The sequence below is a fragment of the Chiloscyllium plagiosum genome, unplaced genomic scaffold (assembly GCF_037043375.1).
Source record: "Chiloscyllium plagiosum isolate Xiang-an unplaced genomic scaffold, Cpla_swu_hap1 HiC_scaffold_46, whole genome shotgun sequence".
In the NCBI taxonomy this organism is placed as follows: Eukaryota; Metazoa; Chordata; class Chondrichthyes; order Orectolobiformes; family Hemiscylliidae; genus Chiloscyllium; species Chiloscyllium plagiosum.
The window spans coordinates 6805973-6823462 of NW_028270184.1; the positions used below are offsets into that span (position 1 = coordinate 6805973).

General features: G+C 45.1%; 1 protein-coding gene across 8 annotated transcripts in view; it reads right to left on the minus strand.

Moving 5' to 3' along the window:
* The window catches only part of LOC122543855 (RNA-binding protein 4B-like), a 103755-nt gene that overhangs the window by 35369 nt on the left and 50896 nt on the right, over positions 1–17490 (minus strand). For 3 of the 8 annotated variants that reach the window (XR_015754630.1, XR_015754628.1, XR_015754629.1), the window contains exons 3-5: positions 11731–11804; positions 7250–7499; positions 3341–3599 (exon numbers count right to left, since the gene is read on the minus strand). Coding sequence is in view for 1 of the 8 variants with exons in the window: in XM_087983762.1 (XP_087839888.1) it covers positions 3517–3599; positions 7250–7499; positions 11731–11804 (407 nt within the window). In the remaining 7 variants the exon portion in view is untranslated. Of the gene's footprint in view, positions 1–3338; positions 3600–7249; positions 7500–11730; positions 11805–17490 lie in introns of those variants that run through there. The other 5 variants (XR_015754626.1, XR_015754624.1, XR_015754631.1 and 2 more) reach the window with 4 other exon arrangements.

The following is a 17490-nucleotide window of genomic DNA, read 5'->3' on the forward strand; positions in this document are numbered from 1 at the left end:
CCATGTGAGAGGTTCCATCCACTACCCCCTACCTCCTTAACCTTCCTCCCCCGTTAATGCCTTATATTTGACAGTCTGGTTTTATGAACAATCATCTTTGTAAGTAACAGTCTTGCTTTTTTATCTGCATTATATGATTGGTCTGTGGATGCATTTTCTAGCCATTCTAGACATTAAGACAGAGTCTTTGACGGAGATTAGGTTTTTACAGAGCAAGCTGATTTGTCTGGATACTGAAAGAGGTTTGAAGATGTTACATTGGCCTCGAAACGCTAACTCTGTTTCTCTGTCCAAGTGTGCTGCCCGGCCTGCTGAGCTTCTCCAGCATTTTCTATGTTTATTCTGGATATTACAGAACTTGGTTTGACCTTCTTTAAAAAGCTCCATTTTTAATCTCCTGTGGTGTTTTGCTAGCAGGATTATAGCATATTTCTCTAAGGCCAGTTTGATTCTTAACAGAATTGCCTCTTACATCCTACTTCAGTCAAGCTCCTTTCCAGTTCAGACATGGCCAACAGTGATGACCTCAGCTAATACTTCCCATGATTTTCCAACCACAACATTATCCACTTGGCTTCCTATAGCTCAACTTTCTTTCATGTGGGAGTTTCTGGAAGGAAGTATCCTAATCAGGGATTCACAGGCAGAAAAATTCAATCCCGATGCAATTTTTATTGCAGTTCCCGAGCTGAATCATGGCCACTGCACAGCTGCTCTGCATTCAGTGTAGAGCAACAATCAATTCAAGCCAATCAGTTTAGTGAGACAGCAACATTTCAGAAATCAGATTACTTCTGTTGGGCATGCTTAAGTGTTGTTTTGTTTTTGCATCTTTGAAATTGAGTTATTGGAGGGATGGGTAAACGGATTTGAGAGAAAAGATTTACCAATTGACTGTGTCATTTGTAATTTTGAGAAGCTAAGGACAATGTTATTATGATTAATGTTCCCTTCTGTCAATGTTCTCTGACACAACCTATTTGTAAAAGGTCTCATGCTTAAAAGAGCATACTTCATCAACATCGTAAACATTTATTGGGAAGAGACTGATAAAAGCTGATATCAAAGTAGATTTATTGAGAATAATGTTCTTCTAATTGCTTGCCTGTGGTAAATGTGGAGATAGTGGTTCAACACTCTGGTTTGTCAAGCAGAGCTCTGCTTTGAGAAGCACTCTGCAATGCTGGAGATCTGGATAATAGGCCAGTGATTCTCCACATGCTGAGCAAACTATTGCTGTACACAGTTCTCTCAGTTCTGCTTTTACAGAGCTGAATATGTGCCTCCTTTGGGACCAGTAAAATGTTCTATCGCCAAGCCAGACATGGTGGACACCAGGGGATTCATGAAGTTATAAAATTTCTACGTTTGCTCACCTAATAGTCATCATTATTTCTTCCCTTTCTTCTACAATAAAAGCACTATTTTCCTGAGTTGCTCACACTTAACAACATAAGAAATAGGAGCAGGAATAGGCTATCTGGCCCTTTCAGCCTGTTCTGCTGATCTTTTCATGGCCTCAGCTCCACTTACCCACCCTCTCACCATAACCTTTAATTACTTTACTGTTCAAAAACTTATCTCGCTTAGCTTTGGACTGTAAATACACATACTGTATGAGGATGTCAGTGGCTAGGCCAGCACTTATAGCCCATCCCTAATTGCCAAGAGGGCAGTTCAGAATCAACCACTTTGCAGTGTGTCTAGAGTCACATGTAGACCAGACCGGTAAGGACAGCAGAGTTCCTACTAAAGGATAGTAGTGAACCAGATGGTTTTTTCCAACCATCGACGGAAGGATTCCTGGTCATCCTGAACTCTTAATTCCAGATTTTTTTATTGAATTCTGCCATGGCGGGATTTGAACACCGATCCCTGGAACATTACCTAGGTCTCTGATTTAATGGTCTAGTGATAATACCATGAGGAGGTAAAGCTGTGGTAACCATCTTCCACCTCATCTTCCTCCTTGGAACCCTCCAACCACATGGGATCAACGTAGATTTCACCAGTTTCTTCATTTCTTGCCTCCACCTTATGCCAGATCCAACTTTCCAACTCGACACCATCCTTTTGACCTGTCCTATCTTCCATCTTTGTTCCCACCTATCTGTTCCACCCTCCACTCTGCCCTATCACCATCACCCACCTTTATCTACCTATCGCACTCTCAGCTGCCTTCCACCCCCCTCCCATTTATCTCTCAGCCACCTTGGCCCACAAGCCATACTCCTGATGAAGGGCTTATGCCTGAAACGTCGATTCTCCTGCTCCTCGGATGCTGCCTGACCGACTGTGCTTTTCCAGCACCACACTCTCAACCATAATACCTTGAGGTTGTTGCCTAGGGGATACCCTTCCATGACAGTGTGTCAGTAACTTCAAAGCGTGTCAACAGCAATGATGCATTTGTCCAGCAGTACAAGAGGTCCCTCTGTTGCAGACTGTGCCTGACTATTCCTCATCTGTTCCCATTCTGCCTGAGTGCTCTCAGTAAGTGAGCTCATCCACTGAGTGCCAATGCTTGCTTTGATTCTCATGCAGCACTCAGGCTGATAAGTGTTCCGTTCTATAGTTGGCTTCAGCATCCTGGTTTGGGATGTGAAAAATCGACCAGAGTTCCTGCTGCTGAGAAGCGTCTGTGGAGATGCAACCACTTCGACAAGTCCAGATGTGTTCAGTTAACTGATTGGTACTGGGCAGTTCACAGATGAAATGAGATTGGAACAATAGCATACACTACTGTGTCAATCCCAGAAAGACCCCTCCTCCCCCAGTTATAATCTCTTCCAACCTCTTCAGTCAACCTCTTAATCACACATACCAACAGGTTCAAGAACATCTTCTTCCTTGCTGTTATTTGACTTCTGAATGGACCTCTCAAATTTCAGATCTAACGCTGATCTTGATTTTTGCACACCACCTGTGCAGCTGTAACCTTGAACACCTCACTCTGTTCAATCACCGTATGATCTGCCTGTACTGCTCACAAAATAAAACGTTTCACTTTTACTTAGGTACATGTGACAACAATAAATCAAATCAATCAAAACACTGAAGAAGCTCCTGAACTTACCCATTGTGCATGTTTTAAACACTAAAACTGATTGGAGTTTGACCATAGACTTTGTACTTTTTGAAAGATCACTAGCACAGACCTCTCTGGTTTCAAAGTCAACTGTAATACGCCCCTCCCCCCCCCCCCAATGAATCCAGGTATTCATAGATTCTTAAAACACAGAAAGTAGCCTTCATAGCTTTTTGCAGTTTGTGAGGTTTTGAGATACGTGTATTCATGCACATACATGAAAAGCACATGGTCTGTAACAATCTCACTCACTTGAGGCTGTATTAATAATCCTGCTGTTCATTGTAATGTAGATCTCAAACCAGAGTGGACATCTTCACATTATCCATGTTTGGCTCGCTGGACACACCTTTGGAGCCATCCTAGTTTTGCCTTCCTCTATCACCTGTAGTAACACAGAGCAGTATTCTGTCGTCTAACGGGTCTCTTCAGAATTCCATCCAGGAATCCATCTCAGGAGAGGTGTTTGAGCATCCTCCTCGTCCACAGATGTGTTTAAATCCTACATGGTCTGTATGAAAGAGGTGATACTTTCAATCCTTAAACCACATCAAGAATGGACTACTTTACAGGTCTGTTAATCTATGAGGTGTGTCACAACTTGTGGATCAGCGCTTTGTTCATCAAAGTGAATTTTTAAAAATTGTCTTAAACTAGTTTAAAGCTTTCAGCGTCTCTAAAAGCTTATTAATTGGTCGGGAAAATGCATCTTCTCGCAGCTGCCTCTGCTCCTGCTTCTATCATCTCTTAGTTAAAAGCTCTGTTTAATCTCAAAGAGCTATTTATAATGGCTTCAGATTGAAGAGAGTTACAATGACAGAACCTTAAGCCTGTACTCTCTTCAAACAGTACCTTTCTTTTGATCTATCATTTTCTAAGTTTTATTTCTAAAAAGTATTTTCCATTATAGAATCTACTTAGAGAACCTGTAAGGGGCAGCATTTTATTTTCATTCCAGGGACAGTTTATTTCACTTTATCCAAAAATTGGTTTTGCTAATGGACGTTGTGGTGTCGCTGTGAGTCACCTCTACCTGGTTAGCACCGGGACATCGCTCTGGAATTGGGCTCAGTACCTCTAGGCCAGGGTGGAACAATATCAGCCAAGGATTTGTACTCCTGATCGTCACCAAGTCACTGCCGCCGGAGACAATTACAAATTGGAGGGGGGAAGGGAGGGTTGTCGGATTGAGCTCAGCAGACACCTGGGAGGTCACTAGCTTTGACACAACTATGGCCCCCAGCAAGGGTCACATAGTCGTAGAGATGTACAGCACGGACATAGACCCTTCGGTCTAACTCGTCCATGCTAACCACATATCCTGAATTAATCTAGTGCCATTTCCCAGCACTTGGTCCATATCCCTCTAAACCCTTTCTATTCATATACCTATTTAGATGCTTTTTAAATGTTGTAATTATACTAGCCTCCACCATTTCCTCTGGCAGCTTATTCCACACAACCATCACCCTCTGTGAGAAAAAGTTGGCCCTTTTAAATCTTTCCCCTCTCGCTTTAAACCTATATCTTATCATTTTGGACTCGCCCACCCCAGGGAAAATACCTTATCTATTTACCCTATCCATGCCCCTCATGATTTTATAAACCTCTAAAAGGCCACCCATCAGCCTCCAACACTCCAGGGAAAATAACCCCAGCCTAGTCAGTCTCTCCCTATAGCTCAAATCCTCCAACTCTGGCCAACAACCTCATAAATCTTTTTTGAACCCTTTCAAGTTTCACAATACCTTCCTATAGCAGGGAGACCAGAATTGCACACACTATTCCAAAGTGGCTTAACCAATGTCCCATACAACTGCAACATGACCTCCCAACTCCCATACACAATGCACTGACCAACAAAGGCATGCATACCAAATGCCTTCTTCACTCTCCTATCTACCTGCGACTCTACTTTCAAGGAATTATGAATCTGCACTCCAAGGTCTCTTTGTACAGAAACACTTGCTAAGGTCCTACCATTAAGTGTATAAGACCTACCCTGGTTTGCCTTTCTAAAATGCATCACCTCACATTTATCTAAACTAAACTCCATCTGCCACTCCTCAGCCCATTGATCCATCTGATCAAGATGCCGTTGTACTCTGAGGTAACCCTCTTTGCTGTCCATTACACCTCCAATTTTAGATTAGATTGTCTACACGGCCCAACAAGTCCACAATGACCCTCCGAAGAGTAACCACCCAGACACATTTCCCTCCGACTAATGCAACTAACACTATGGTCAATTTAGCATGGCCAATTCACCTGACCTGTCCATCTTTATTGCGGGAGGAAACCCACATGGACACAGGGAGAATATGCAAACTCTACACATATAGTCACCCGAGTGTAGAATCAAACCCGGGTCCCTAGTGCTAAACACTGCCACCCCACGGTGGTTCAGCATCATTTTGGTGCCATCTGCAAACTTATTAACTATAACTCCTACGGTCACATTATTTAAATGACAAAAAGCAGTGAAGAGGAGGGGGAAAAGGATGGGTTGCTGCAAAGAAGATTGAGCTCATGGTGATAAAGATTAATGTTAGGAACAGGAGTAGGCCATTCAGCCCCTTGAGTCTGTTCTGCCGTTTAACATGGCTGATCTGTGCTTTACTCCATATACCTGCCTTTGGCCCATATCCCTTAATACCTCTGTTTAACCATACGCTAGCTCAGATTTAAACTGCCCAGAGGAGATTTCATTGAGGTGTATTAAATTCTGAGGGATGACGTTTTGTCTTCACAGAGAGGTCAGCAACTGAGGAGGGCATAGATTTAGAGTGACAAATTTTAGCTTTTTATTGTCACGTATACTCAAGTATAGTAGTACAATGAAAAGTGTATAATTTTGCCACACATCGCCATTTCAGGTTCCAAAGTGTCTAGGTACAAAAAAAGCTTAGTTACAAAGTAGTAAGAGAAATGAGAGTTTAAAAAGTTAAGTATTACTTCATTGAATAGTGGAAAAATAAAGAAAAATGTTACAGGTTATATTCAAGTCTTTCATTGTTTGAACTAGGAAAATGAAGGAATAAGCTAAAAGTTCAGTCCTCTGCTTATCTTGCTCTGCTGTCTGTTCTTGCAGCCACTGCTACAGATACCATTGCTGATGCTGAAACTGCCACCTCTCTGAGCTTCCCTGGTGCCTCGGGAACAGGCCCAGGCAGGATCCACTCACACGCCGACCCGAGAGACCACCTCAAGCTGCGAAGAAACTGACTGACATATCACCAAGAGACCAGGCCCAGGACTCGCCACGAGACGCTGAGAGACCAGGACCGGGACGAACCACGTGACACCGAGACACCAGGACCAGGACTCCCCACGAGACGCCGAGAGACCAGGCCCAGGACTCATCACGAGATGCCGAGAAACCAGGACTGGGATGCACCACGAGACGCTGAGAGACCAGGCCCGGCACTCACCACGAGACGCTGAGAGACCAGGCACAGGACCCACCACAAAACGCCGAAAGACCAGGCCCAGGACTCACCACGAGACGCTGAGACCAGGCCCAGGACTCACCACAAGACACCGAGAGACCAGGCCCAGGACTCACCATGAGACGCCGAGACACCAGGCCCGGGACTCACCATGAGACGCCGAGACACCAGGCCCGGGACTCACCATGAGACGCCGAGACACCAGGCCTGGGACTCACCACGAGACGCCGAGACACCAGGCCCAGGACTCACCACGAGAGACCAGGCCCAGGACCCACCACGAGACGCTGAGAAACCAGGCGCAGGACTCACCATGAGACGCCGAGAGACCAGGCCCAGGACTCACCATGAGACGCCGAGACACCAGGCCCGGGACTCACCATGAGACGCCGAGACACCAGGCCCGGGACTCACCATGAGACGCCGAGACACCAGGCCTGGGACTCACCACGAGACGCCGAGACACCAGGCCCAGGACTCACCACGAGAGACCAGGCCCAGGACCCACCACGAGACGCTGAGAAACCAGGCGCAGGACTCACCATGAGACGCCGAGACACCAGGCCCAGGACCCACCACAAGATGCTGAGAGACTAGGTCCAGGATCCACCATGAAACGCCAAGAGACCAGGCTCAGGACTCACCACGAGATGCTGAGAGACCAGGCCCAGGACTCACCACAAAACGGCGAGAGACCAGGCCCGGGACTCACCACGAGACGCTGAGAGACCAGGCCCAGGACCCACCACAAGACGCTGAGAGACCCGGCCAGGATCCACCATAAAACGCCGGAAGATCAGGCCCAGGACCCGCCATGAGCCTAGAACCTGCCACGAGACGCCGAGAGACCAGGCTAGGACCTGCCACGAGCCAATGAGAGACCAGGCTGGGAGCCACCAGGAGCCAATGAGAGACCAGGCTGGGAGCCACCAGCAGCCAATGAGAAACCAGGCCAGGACCTGCTGGGAGCCAATGAGAGACCAGGCTGACAGCTACTGTAGAAGGGAGTTGAGAATCTTTTCTATTCAGAAAGCAGGAGAATTCTGAAGCTAATTTTCTGAAAAAAGTTGCACTTACTCATTGTATTTTAATAAATATTTGTGAGAAATAGAGATCGAGGGGAGATTTGACAGAGGTCTACAGGATTATGGGAACCATGGTTAGGTGGACAAAGAAATTCTGTTTCTGATGGACTTCAGTAAGGCGCTCGACAAGGTTCCCCATGGGAGACTGATCAGCAAGGTTAGATCTCATGGAATACAGGGAGAACTAGCCATTTGGATACAGACCAGGCTCAAAGAAGACAGAGGGTGGTGATGGAGGGTTGTTTTTCAGACTGGAGGCCTGTGACCAGTGGAGTGCCACAAGGATCGGTGCTGGGTCCTCTACTTTTTGTCATTTACATAAATGATTTGGATGCGAGATAAGAGGTACAGTTAGTAAGTTTGCAGATGACACCAAAATTGGAGGTGTACTGGACAGCGAAGAGGGTTACCTCAGATTACAACAGGATCTTGACCAGATGGGCCAATGGGCTGAGTAGTGGTAGATAGAGTTTAATTCAGATAAATGCGAGGTGCTGCATTTTGGGAAAGCAAATCTTAGCAGGACTTATACACTTAATGTAAGGTCCAAGGGAGTGTTGCTGAACAAAGAGACCTTGGAGTGCAGTTTCATAGCTCCTTGAAAGTGGAGTCGCAGGTAGATAGGATAGTGAAGAAGGCGTTTGGTATGCTTTCTTTGATTTGGTCAGAGTATTGAGTACAGGAGTTGGGAGGTCATTTTGCGGCTGTACAAGACATTGGTTAGGCCACTGTTGGAATATTGCGTGCAATTCTGGTCTCCTTCCTATCAGAAAGATGTTGTGAAACTTGAAAGTGTTCAAAAAAGATTTACAAGGATGTTGCCAGGGTTGGAGGGTTTGAGCTACAGGGAGAGGCTGAACAGGCTGGAGCTGTTTTCCCTGGAGCATCGGAGGCTGAGGGGTGACCTCATAGAGGTTTACAAAATTATGAGGGGCATGGATAGGATAAATAGACCAAGTCTTTTCCCTGGAGTCGGGAAGTCCAGAACTAGAGGGCATAGGTTTAGGGTGAGAGGGGAAAGATATAAAAGAGATCTAAGGGGCAACTTTTTCACACAGAGGGTGGTACGAGTATGGAATGAGTTGCCAGAGAATGTGGTGAAGGCTGGTACAATTGCAACATTTAAGAGGCATTTGGATGGGTATACGAATAGGAAGGGTTTGGAAGGATATGGGCCGGGTGCTAGCAGGTGGGACTAGACTGGGTTGTGATATCTGGTCGGCATGGACGGGTTGGACCGAAGGGTCTGTTTCCATGCTGGACATCTCTATAGCTCTGATAGCTGAAGGTACAAGGACAGAGGACACCAGTTTAAGGTTTTAAGCAAGAGACGTATGGATAAGTTCTAGAGCGGCACTCCGAAAGCTAGTGCTTCCAATTAAACCTGTTGTACTATAACCTGGTGTTGTGTGATTTTTAACTTCGTTTGCAGGGGTGATGGTATATGGAGGAAGGACGCAGGCAATTGACCTGACTGGACTGTTCTTTGCAGTACTAACAGGGATTTAGTACACCATAATGATCCCACGATGTATCTTGAGTGCTGTTAGGTACAAGACTATAGGACCAACAGCTAGAATCTAGTTTTACGAGGATAATTTTCCCACCAGGTTTGGATACTGTGGACCAAATAGCCTCCTCTTTATGCTTAAATTTCTGATAAGCAAGCAACATGACAAATTTAATTAGATGGGCTCCTTTGTTGAAGTTTTCTGGTGAGAAAAGTGAGTTTGGTGGGAAATTAATGAGCAGAAATGTTGCCAATGTTCACAAATATTTTAGAAGCATCATCTTACCAAACAGCACAGAAAAATATGGTTCCTCTTAGTTTACCAAGCCTGCAAGAATCACAGAATCCCTACAGTGTGGAAGCAAACCACTCAGCCCATCAAGTCTGCAAAGACCCTCTGAAGAGCATCCCACCCAGATCCACCCTATATTTCTCATGCCAATCCACCCTAACCTACACATTCCCGGACACTACAGGGTAATTGAGCATGGCGGAGGTGGGTACTGCAGATGCTGGAGATTAGAGTCAAGATTAGAGTGGTGCTGGAAAAGCACAGCAGGTCAGGCAGCATCCGAGGAGCAGGAAAATTGACGTTTCGGGCAAAAGTCCTTCATCATTCCTGATGAAGGGCTTTTGCAGAAACATCGATTTTCCTACTCCTCAGTAATCCATCCTAACCCACACATCCCTGGACACTATGGGGCAATTTAGCACAGCCAATCCATCCTAACCCACACATCCCTGGACACTATGGGACAATTTAGTACAGCCAATCCACCCTAACCTACACATCCCTGGACACTATGGGCAATTTAGCACGGCCAATCCACTCTAACCTGCACATCCCTAGGCACTATGAAGCAATTTAGCATGGCCAATCCACACTAACCTGCACATCCCTGGACACTACGGGACAATTCAGCATGGCCAATCCACCCTAACCTGCACATCCCTGGACACTACGGGACAATTCAGCATGGCCAATCCACCCTAACCTGCACATCTTTGGACTGTGGGAGGAAACTGGAGCACCTGGAGGAAATCCTATGCAGACACTGGGAGAATGTGCAAACTCCACACAGACAGTCGCCTGAGGGTAGAAATAGAAACTAGGTCACTAGTGCTGTGAGGCAGCAGTGCTAACCACTTAGTCACCATGCGTGCTAATTACTATTACTTTTAAAGAAATTACTATTCATTCATGGTGAATGTATAAAGATCCAATCACTGACTGGATTTATCGAGTGGATGATACCCTCAATTGTCAATCATTAGCAATCTTGGGAGCATCCAAAGGAAGGGATATATTTATCCTATCAGTAGGAGTTAGAGATGCACTTGGGTCTGGAGGTGAAAAGGCAGTGTTTTATTCCTGCATTACTCCCCCTTTTCCACTCATTACTCCTCCTTTCCAGTACATTTCAGTCATAGAGTCATAGAGATGTACAGCATGGAAACAGACCCTTCGGTCCAACCCGTCCATGCCGACCAGATACCCCAACCCAATCTAGTTCCACCTGCCAGCACCCAGCCCATATCCCTCCAAACCCTTCCTATTCATATACCCATCCAAATGCCTCTTAAATGATACAATTGTACCAGCCTCCACCACATCCTCTGGCAGCTCATTCCATACACGTACCATCCTCTGTGAGAAAAAGTTGCCCCTTCGGTCCCTTTTATATCTTTCCCCTCTCACCCTAAACCTATGCCCTCTAGTTCTGGACTCCCTGACCCCAGGGAAAAGACTTTGCCTATTTATCCTATCCATGCCCCTCATAATTTTGTAAACCTCTATAAGGTCACCCCTCAGCCTCCGATGCTCCAGGGAAAACAGCCCCAGCCTGTTCAGCCTCTCCCTGTAGCTCAAATCCTCCAACCCTGGCAACATCCTTGTAAATCTTTTCCGAACCCTTTCAAGTTTCACAACATCTTTCCGATAGGAAGGAGACCAGAATTGCATGCAATATTCCAACAGTGGCCTAACCAATGTCTTGTACAGCTGCAACATGACCTCCCAACTCCTGTACTCAATACTCTGACCAATAAAGGAAAGCATACCAAACGCCTTCTTCACTATCCTATCTACCTGCAACTCCACTTTCAAGGAGCTATGAACCTGCACTCCAAGGTCTCTTTGTTCAGCAACACTCCCTAGGTCATTACCATTAAGTGTATAAGTCCTGCTAAGATTTGCTTTCCCAAAATGCAGCACCTTGCATTTATCACATTTATCTGAATTAAACTCCATCTGCCACTTCTCAGTCTATTTCTGCCTTTGAGTTCTAAGGGTCATTCAGCAGGTTTGCTAGTTTACATCTGACCTACATTCACATAAAAGCAACTGACATTCACACGAAATTGTCCCATAATGTCCAGGGATGTATAGGTTAGGATAGATGAGAGATGCTTCTTTCTGACTGAAAATGCATATTTGTGGTGCAGAACTCTGTATCTAACTCTGTGCTGTCCCTGTCCTGGGAGTGTTTGAGGGGGACATTGTAGAGAGAGCGTTACTCTGTATCTAACCTCATGCTGTCCCCTATCCTGAGAGTGTTTGAGGAGGCAGTGTTGAGAGAACTTTACTCAGTACCTTACCTCAGAATGCCTGCTGCTGACTTTAGGTGTCAAGATGTAAACTGTTCCTTTTTCAGACACTTGATTTATTTCACCTTGAAGAGAGAACAAATAATGAAAGAAAAAGTGGTTTACACAGCGTGTTAATCAATGAGGGTGGATTATGTAGAGATTCAGACTATAATCTTGTCAACATTTTTTTGTACAGGCAACAATGAAAGCTAAGTTGGAAAAAAAATCAATGTTTGATATCTGATTAGACATTACAACAACAGTAATGAAGTGTTTAGAACAAACAGTCTTACTGCAAATTCAACCCAAACTCTGGGTCAGATATGTGGATGACACCTTTGTAATCATTAAAAACACAGAAATAGAGAACACAGACCAGATCATCAACGCCACACTCACAGGAATCCGATTCACTAGAGAGGAAGAAAAGGACAACCAACTCCCATTCCTAGACGTGATGGTACAGAGAACGGAGAATTCACCACAAAGGTATACAGGAAAGCCACACACACAGACCAAGTCCTGAACTACGAAAGCAACCACCCCAACACACACAAAAGAAGTTGCATCAAGACACTGTTCAAAAGGGCCACAACACACTGCAGCACACCAGAACTGCAAAAAGAGGAAGAAGAACACCTATACAATGTATTCACCAAAAACAGATGCCCGTGCAATTTCATCAACAGATGCCTAAGGGAAAGACAACAGAACGAGGACACGCCACAACCCAAAGGACTAGCCACACTACCATACATCAAGAGCATTTCCGAACTGACAGCCAGACTACTGCGACCACTAGGACTCATAACAGCACACAAACCAACAGCCATTCTCAGACAACAACTCACCAGAACGAAGGACCCGATACCCAGCATGAGCAAAACCAATGTAGTGTACAAAATCCCATGCAAGGACTGCACAAAGCACTACATAGGACAAACAGGAAGACAGCTAACGGTCCGCATCCATGAACACCAACTAGCCACGAAACGACACGACCAGCTATCCTTAGTAGCCACACACGCAGATGACAAGCAACATGAATTCAACTGGGACAACACTACTATTATAGGACAAGCCAAACAGAGAACAGCCAGGGAATTCCTAGAGGCATGGCACTCATCCACAGATTCAATCAATAAGCACATCGACCTGGACCCAATATACCGACCACTGCAACGGATAGCTGGAACTGACAACCGGAAGCGGCAGATTCAAACCACTACAAATGCCGGAGGAAAGATCACAGAAGCACTTCACAGGAGGCTCCCAAGCACTGAGGATGTCACCTAGACAGGGGACGAAACATCTGCAACACAAATTCCCAGCTCGGCGAACAGAACCACAACGAGCACCCGAGCTACAAATCTTCTCCCAAACTTTGAAGTGTTTCAAAAAACAAACAAGGGGAAGTTATTTATCTTAAAACCTCCAGGTTGTTTCGGAGTCTTTTCACAACAATATTGCTTCAATTAATTTTGACCTCTGCACAAAATATTCTGAGTGATGATGCACTTCAAGAAGTTACAAAACTGGACAGCAGTCAGAAACCTTATAGAAAGTGATCCCAGGCCATTGGGCTTGGGATCCCCTAATTCAAGATTCTTCCACAAAAGGTAATATCTTCTCCACATCCACCTGGTCAAACCTCCTCAGGAACTCTGACTCTTAAACTCTGCAAGATACAGGTCTTGCCTGTAGAGCCTTTCCTAATAAGTTAATCCTTCATTCCAGGTATTATTGTGGTAAACCTTGTCTGAACTGCTTAACTGCTCTGAACTCACTCAAGCCCTGGCAATTTAGCTTAACATCAATTGTTAGTATTTTTTATTTGTGGGATGTGGGCGTCACTGGCTGGGCCAGCATTTACTGCCCGTCCCTAGTGGTCCTTGAGAAAGTGGTGCTTAGCTGTCTCCTTGAACTGCTGCAGTCCACCTGCTGTGGGTTGACCCACAATGGCCTTAGGGAGAGAATTCCAGGATTTTGACCCAGCAACGGTGAGGGAACGGTGATACGTTTCCAAGTCAGGACGGTGAGTGGCCTGGGGGGGGGGGGGGCGGGGGTGGAGATCTTGAAGGTGACGGTCTTCCTGCATATCTGTTGCCCTTTATTCTTCAGATGTGCGCAGTATAGGTAAGGCCAGCGTTAATTACCCATCCCTGGTGGTGTACCACCTTCTTAAACTGCCCTCTGCCCAATGCTATGAGGGGTGCTTTCAGACTACTGTTAGGGATGGAGTTTAAGATTTTGGATCAGGAAGACAGGTACATGTTCAAGTGAAGATTATTGGGTGAATTTGGAGGTGATAGCGTTCTCAAGTACCTGCTACACTTTTATTTATAAGCAGTGGAGTCTGTGGGTTTGGGAGGTGTTTCTAAATTGAAAATGAAGCCTAACTTTAATCAGAGAGCAGCTCCACAAGATGAAGGAGGTAAAGTTAGTAACACCTGGGACGTTGTTCTGAGATACTCCTGCAGTGGCGGTTTGCGAGCCGAGATGATGAGTCGCCAACGAGATGAAGGCTCACAATTTATTATTTGGAAATTTGGGTTCCAATATGGACAAAACCTGCACAGCTTTAAGTTTGATTTGCCTTTTTGTGTTGTGTGTGTGTCAAGAAGAGGAGACATAGAATCCAAAAATGCACTTAAATCTATGAATGGTAAAGTGTTATCTAGAGAGTTGTATAAATGCACTTAGACAGGCTTCCTAAAAAAAACCCTTGAGGTGAATAGTTCAGTGATTTAGAAAACAAATAATAGAAGAGAGAAAAAAATTTGAGCTGTTGCCTAGTAACAAGGTGTCCTTTGCGTTATGGACTTGACCGGACCCCGTCAAAAATATTTAAGAAGGTAGAACACATCCTAATTTTTTCTGATTTTAAAGGTAAATGTGAAGTGCCTGTTCCAGATGCAATGTGGCTACTCGACATTAAACAAAACACGATTTATGTAAATACTGTAGTTAAAATACAACCAAAAAAAAGTGGAATTTAGAATAACTTAAAAGAATTTAAATAGATAGAGAATATCATATACAATAACTATTATTAATGGACTAATCCAATATTCCCTAAACACACCCCTTGGCAAAAAGGAAAATTCAGACTCAGATTCTCACATGCAGTTCTCCAATCCATGAGGAAAAAATCATCAAGAAAAGATTCAGAGATAGTAGCAGCCAGGAGACATTCACTGAAACTTCCAACTCTGTTGAGACCCCAATATCTTCTGATGTTACTGAAAAAACTGAAAGCCAGAAATCTGGATTTGAGAGAGCTGGCCACACCCATTCAGGCTGTTAAACAACACCAAAGGCCTCCCAAGCCTACAAGAGGTCGTCAGTAGCTAGTTCAGTGCCTCCGCCTTACAACCTCTAAAGTGTACTTTATCAGTTTGAGCAGGAGTCATCCTGGGTAGTTTAAAACTCAGGAAGAGGATAGCTTTAGAAAGAAAAGGCTGGGCAAGTGGGATTTAAGGAGCCCATATTAAAACGATAAGTGAGCTGCGTTGGCAGTTTGCTTCAGGGTCTCAGGAACAAACATGAACTAAAGAAGGCAGCGCTGAGTAAATGAAGATGTTTACCACGAAAGAAGCCAAGTACTACAACAGGTCTCCCATTTAATGTCCAGCAGGTAGCTCTAGTATTGCATCTAGTAGAAGACTGGCTGCCTAGATTGACAAGAGACTTTGCATTAGCTTCCCACAGCCTGACAGAGAATGATGAACATTGCGCCATCTCATCCAGGCAGCCACATGCAGCATATCCTTGGGGATCCCAATGCGAATGATGAAGCGACATTAATTTCACGAACTTGACATCCATCAAAAGTTTCACTTGTCAAGGTAGATGCAAGATTACCTGCATTTCAGAGGGAACAACTGTTTAATATTGTCTGAGAAATAGGGTGCTGTCTAGTTGGAGAGTGCAGCGTGGTTGTTTCAAGGATTGCCAAGGGGAATGCATCAGGGAACAATGTCCCCCCCAAGGTTTTGTTCAGCTATTCGGGGATCCTCTCCAGTTCCCTGCAAGGCTGCCAGTCCTTGCAGCGAGAGGTGACATGCCCTTCCTGCTGCAGTTATACAGGACCTTAGTGAGGTCACACCTTGAGTACTGTGTGCAGTTTTGGTCTCCTCGTCTGAGGAAGGACATTCTTGCTATTGAGAGAGCAGGCGAAGGTTCACCAGACTGATTCCTGGGACAGCATGACTGACATGAAAGAAGACTGGATCAACTGGGCTTGTATTCACTGGAATTTCGAAGAATGAGGGTTGATCTCATAGAAACATATCCTGATGGAACTGGACAGGCTAGACGCAGAACTAGGAGTCACAGTCAGATAATAAAGGGTAAGCCGTTCAGGACTGAGATAAGGAGGAATTTCTTCACTCAGAGAGCTGTGAACCTGTGGAACTCTCTCCCACAGGAAGCTGTTGGGGCCGGTTCTTTCGATATATTCAAGAGGGAGCTTGACATGGCCCTTGTGGATAAAGAGATCACCGGGTGCGGAGAGACAGTGGGAGTGGGATACTGAAATTGCACGATCAGCCGCGATCATCGCGGATGGTGGTGCAGACCCGAAGGGCTGAATGGACTACACCTGCACCTGTTTTCTATGTTTTAGAGCCTTTGCCAGCCCTCTCCCCTCATATCAATGAGGGGAGTCAAACTGCAGCACTCTGATAGTGAGTGATAAATCCACTCTACCAGTGAGCTACCTCGAGAAGATGATCCAGGTTACTCACTATGGCTAGGCCAATCCTATCTCCTAAGTAAATGCACAACTGTTTAGTTTAGCTGATAGACAGCTGAACCCAGTCTAACCAGAGAGTTCTGAGACCAAACTTAGCATGTCACTCATATGGAATAAACTGCCAAAGAAAGTGGTGGATGCAGGCACAGTTACAACGTTTAAAAGACATTTGGATAAGGACATGAATAGGAAATGTTTGGAGGAATATGGGCCAAGTGCAGACAGGTGGGACTAGTTTAATTTGGGATTATGTTGGCATAGACTGGTTAGATCAAAGGGTCTGTTTCCATGCTGTATGACTGTATAAACCAAGATCTCCTCAGTAAATGCCATATCCTGGGTGTGTTACAAAAATATTATGCCCTTGCAATGTCCTGTTAGTTATCACTGCACTGTGGCAGACAGGGATACTACCTTTGGCTTCAGAAGTGTCCTGGCAAAGGAACATTTCTATTCCCACTCCTATTTCACCTGAAAAGGCCCAGGTATGAACATGTGTGTGTTGAGAGCATCAAAGGCACCATGAAGACAGGACAAGACACAAAAGACCTGTCATTATGTTCAGAAATTTCAGTGTTCTTGAGCTCATTCTCCTCATTTAGATGTTTTCATTTCTTTTGACCTGTCAGTGTTGTGCAATGTACATCCTGATGATTAGAATTCCGGTTCACCCCTCTGAGCTTCAGTTTTCTTATATTGACGCACTGCACCTTGCAGTGACTGCTACTCTATTTGATATGTGTTCTGCAGTGTGCAGAGTCGGATACTGTTACACCGCCGGGTGCAGGCTCCTGCATAATTCACACTTTTTTTTTAAATGGTGTCTCCCTTTCAAATTTTTGTTTTGTTTTGCTTTGACAGCATCACTGGTTCTACATCAACCAGAGGCATCCCCAGTCATATCACTGCAACCCCCCCTAAATTCCATATCTCCCCAGCCCCTTCTGATTCCACACCTCAGTTCCCCTACTCCCTAACTGCAGATTTTTACTCTCTGGTTTTGATGCCTACAA